This window comes from Colobus angolensis, unplaced genomic scaffold (assembly GCF_000951035.1).
Source record: "Colobus angolensis palliatus isolate OR3802 unplaced genomic scaffold, Cang.pa_1.0 Scaffold84, whole genome shotgun sequence".
NCBI lineage: Eukaryota > Metazoa > Chordata > Mammalia > Primates > Cercopithecidae > Colobus > Colobus angolensis.
Window position 1 is genome coordinate 552,898 of NW_012122265.1, and position 3,989 is coordinate 556,886.

Consider the following 3,989-nt stretch of genomic DNA (forward strand, 5'->3'; position numbering starts at 1 on the left):
TGGCGTGAACCCGGGAGGCGGAGCTTGCAGTGAGCCAAGATCGCGCCACTGCACTCCAGCCTGGGCGACAGAGCTAGACTCCGTCTCCAAAAAAAAAAAAGAAGCCAACCTCTAAGAAAAGGAACAGAAGGGACAAAAACCCCAATTAATGCGAAATCATCACAGATAATGACAGGTATTTAGGTAGCCTGGTTTAGCTAGAGCCTGGAAAAGAACAGATCGGGTTTAAAGAGTGGTCTGCCGGTAACACGATGCGATGTGGTTTGCCGTGCACTTGGCTTCCTGCTTCCAGCCTGTGGCGCCTCTTTCAGGTGCCCAGTTCTGAGTCTCTGATGCCGATGTCCTATATTTACCGGCTCAAGACGCTTGCCCATGTGAGATTCCACAAACTCTGGCACAGAAGGCCCCAGATCTGCTCAAGAAGCTGTGGGATCAGCCACAAAATCTCACTAACGCCAGGTTGCTGTCCTGCCCTCCGTGGCATTGAAGTGGAAATGGAACAGAGAGGCTGTGTTCAGGTTGCTGTCCTGCCTGCCACCCAGCAGTGCAGCTTGAGCCTCCTTTTATGAGAGGTTTCCGCCCAATTCTAGATCTATATTGATGTATTTACACATGTAGAGACGTGCACATACCACATGTGCAACTAGCGTGAGCCCTTTTCAGACAATTAGTCTGACCCAGGTCACCGTGGATCCAGGATGAGTCAGGGGAGTCTTCAGATGCAAAACCTCAGAATCGAAAATGCGGAAAGAGGCTCCACTCACTCCTCCGGCTTCCTGTCATCTCTCAGGTCAGGGTGGGAGAAGGCCTAAGAGGTTGCATGATAAAAAGATTGGACTGCTGCATTGCTAGTTTTGAAAATTCTTATTTTTGGAGGGATGTTTGGGGATAAAATTCCAAAGGAAAGCAAATGTCTCTTATAAATTATGAAAAAAGATTTGTTACAACCTAAGTCAGAAAAGATTTTCTTTTTTTTTTTTTTTTTTTTTTGAGACAGAGTCCCGCTCAGTTGCCCAGGCTGGAGTGCAGTGGCTCGATCTCGGCTCACTGCAAGCTCCGCCTCCTGGGTTCACGCCATACTCCTGCCTCAGCCTCCCGAGTAGCTGGGACTGCAGGCGCCTGCCAACACGCCCAGCTAATTTTTTTGTATTTTTAGTAGAAACGGGGTTTCACCATGTTAGCCAGGATGGTCTCGATCTCCTGACCTCATGATCTGCCCGCCTCGGCCTCCCAAAGTGCTGGGATTACAGGCGTGAGCCAGCATGCCCGGCCAAAAAGGTTTTCATTAGTCATATATGTGTGGCAAACACAGAGAAGCCACAGACAACGAGGGGAGCTGCGGTTTGGGTAGGCTCAGGGTGCTGCTTTCCCTGAGGGCCAGCTGGGTTTGGCCCAGGGTGAAGTGGAGGATTCTCTTCCCACCACGGTTCCTCCCGTACTCGCTGTCTCCAGCCTCAGGTTCTGAAAGGCAGAGACTCCTAGCCTTGTTGAAGGATGGCTAGAGAGGCACGGGAGATACCTAGGGGCAGGCCCACGGCATATGTTTACTGCTTTCTACAAATATGAGATCAAAAGAGAGTAAAGCAGGGGTGGTTCCTGTCAGTGTGGAGCGAGCCCCAGGAAGGCCTCCTAGTGGCTGTCGGGCCTTGCTCACGGCCCCTTTCTCTTTCAGGGAGAGGCTTCTCCACAATGGTATCCTGCTGCGTGCCCCTCCAGGACAGCACCCAGAGGCCCGAATTGCTGCCACGCAGAGAGCGCTCGGCCTCACCCCACGTTTTCCTTAAGTTCTGTCTAGTAATTCCACTTTCGAGAGGAGGGTGTTGCTTGACAGATTTAGAGAGTTGATGTAACTTCCTTGGATCAGTTGTGTTGGCTCCATCCCCTACCTGCTCCGCCCTGCACAAAGTGGCGAAGCACGCCAGACTGCCCGGCTCCGAAGAGGATGGCCACCTGTCTCTGTCCCGGCCAGTAGTGGCAGGAAGATGGAAATTCCTCACTTTGAATGTCCCTAGATTCATTTTATTTTATTTTTGTTTGTTTATTTTATTTTAAGGACGGAGCCTTGCTCTCACCCTGGCTGGAGTGTGGCAATCACAGCTCACTGCAGCCTCGGCCTCCTGAAGCTCTGGCATCACAGGCGTGAGTCACTGTGCCTGGCCCCATAGACTCATGTTAGCATAAACAAATAGGAAATGTACACAGCTCAGGAAATGGCTAATAGATACTTAAGTCCCCCCAAACAGAAATATATTTCCTCTGAAGAGCGCAGTGGCTCATGCCTGTAATCCCAACACTTTGGAAGGCTGAGGCGGGCAGATCACTTGAGGCCAGGAGTTTGAGACCAGCCTGGCCAACATGGTGAAATTCTGTCCCTACTAAAAGTAAAAAAAATTAGCTGGGTGTGGTGGTATATGCCTGTAATCCCAGCTACTCAGGAGGCTGAGGCAGAAGAATCACTTAAACCCAGGAGGCGGAGGTTGCAGTGGGCCAAGATTGTGCTGCGGCACTCCAGTCTGGGCAACAGAGCAAGACTCTATCTCAAAAACAAAAAAAAAAGAAAATGACAAAGTTATTTTTTCTCTCTAACTCTAACTGGGGCCAGAGTCAGGGTGACATCACTGAGAGTGCCAGTGTGTGGAGGCTGTCCCCTGACCAGTCCACAGTCACCGAGGGCAGGGGCTGCGGTGCACAGACTGCATTGTTCTGGCGTGGAGGGGGGTCCCACAAAGGCCTTGCCAGCTCATGGGACCCCACTGGCAGCCAACACAGTGGCAGAAGCCTCCAATGGGCAGTGAGCCGTTGCCAGGACCCCGTGGTCCCGTGGTGTCTGTGGCCACGTGACAGAACCAGCCCCTCTTGTTCAGCCACCTAGGAGGCTGCTCCCAGGCCCATTGAGCTTGAGGATTCTTAACCACTCACCAGCTCTCTTCAGTTCCCCTTCAAATGCTGTTTTGTCTCAGCGGAACGTACTACGCCCTGTATTTCCTCGCCACGCTCCTGATGATCACATATAAAAGTAAGTCAGGCTGGGTGTGGCGGCTCACGCCTAGAATCCCAACACTTTGGGAGGCCGAGGCGGGCAGATCACTTGAGGTCAGGAGTTCGAAACCAACCTGGCCAACATGGGGAAACCCCATCTCTACTAAAAACACAAAAAGTAGCCGGGCTTGGTGGTGGGCGCCTGTAGTCCCAGCTACTCAGTAGGCTGAGGTGAGAGGATTGCTTGAACCCACAAGGCGGAGGTTGCAGTGAGCTGAGATGGCGCCATTGCACTCCATCCTGGGTGACAGAGCAAGACCCTGTCTCAAAAAAGAAAAGGAAAAGGAAAAGGAAAAGGCAAGCTGAGGTGGCTGCTGCTGCTGTGCCAGGTAACTTGTGTTCCATCTGCACCTCTGCTCTCCAGGTCAGGTATTCAGCTGTCCTCACCACTACCTGGTCCTCGATCTTGCTCTGCTGTTTCTGATGGGGATTCTGGAAGCGGTGCGGTTATACTTGGGTGAGTGGACGTTAACACCGTGAAGAACCTGTCCTAAGAGTTGCTATCTGTTACCACAGCCTTTCAATAGTAATTATTTTATAGTATGGTTCTCGGAGATGTTTTTTATCCAAACTGCTTACCCAGTTGCTTTGCAGGCTCACCTTACAGTGTCATTAAGTATTAATTGAGAAGTTTTGTCCCAGAGACAAACAATGCTGGGGGTATCGTTGGGAGAGACTGTGTTTGGAAGTGTGTCTTGTAGAAGTCACTGGGTAATGGCACTGAGATCAGAAGCCCAGCCCACCACCACATCTGGAGCTCTGGAATATTCACCAGCACCCCCTTCCCCTTGGCCTCAGCTGTTGGAGGAGAGAGCCCTGGAGAGTTCTGCCAGGTCCCAAAAGGCAGCAGAGTCTAGAGGGGTGGGAGCCCCCAGTCCAGCTCTAGGGATCCCCAAGTCTGCAACCCCTTCAAGTGACCTACTTTTTTTTTTTTTTTTTTAAGATAGGGT

The 3,989-nt window shown here is 51.4% G+C and overlaps 2 protein-coding genes across 2 annotated transcripts in view; one reads left to right on the plus strand and one right to left on the minus strand.

Annotated features, from left to right (window-relative positions):
* The window catches only part of DEAF1 (DEAF1 transcription factor), a 75,440-nt gene that overhangs the window by 64,419 nt on the left and 7,032 nt on the right, over positions 1-3,989 (minus strand). The window lies entirely within an intron of this gene.
* TMEM80 (transmembrane protein 80) overlaps positions 1-3,989 on the plus strand; it is a 10,695-nt gene that overhangs the window by 3,453 nt on the left and 3,253 nt on the right. Inside the window, 3 exon segments of the mRNA XM_011930004.1 lie at positions 1,673-1,692; positions 2,923-3,016; positions 3,404-3,496. Coding sequence (XP_011785394.1) covers positions 1,673-1,692; positions 2,923-3,016; positions 3,404-3,496 — 207 coding nt within the window.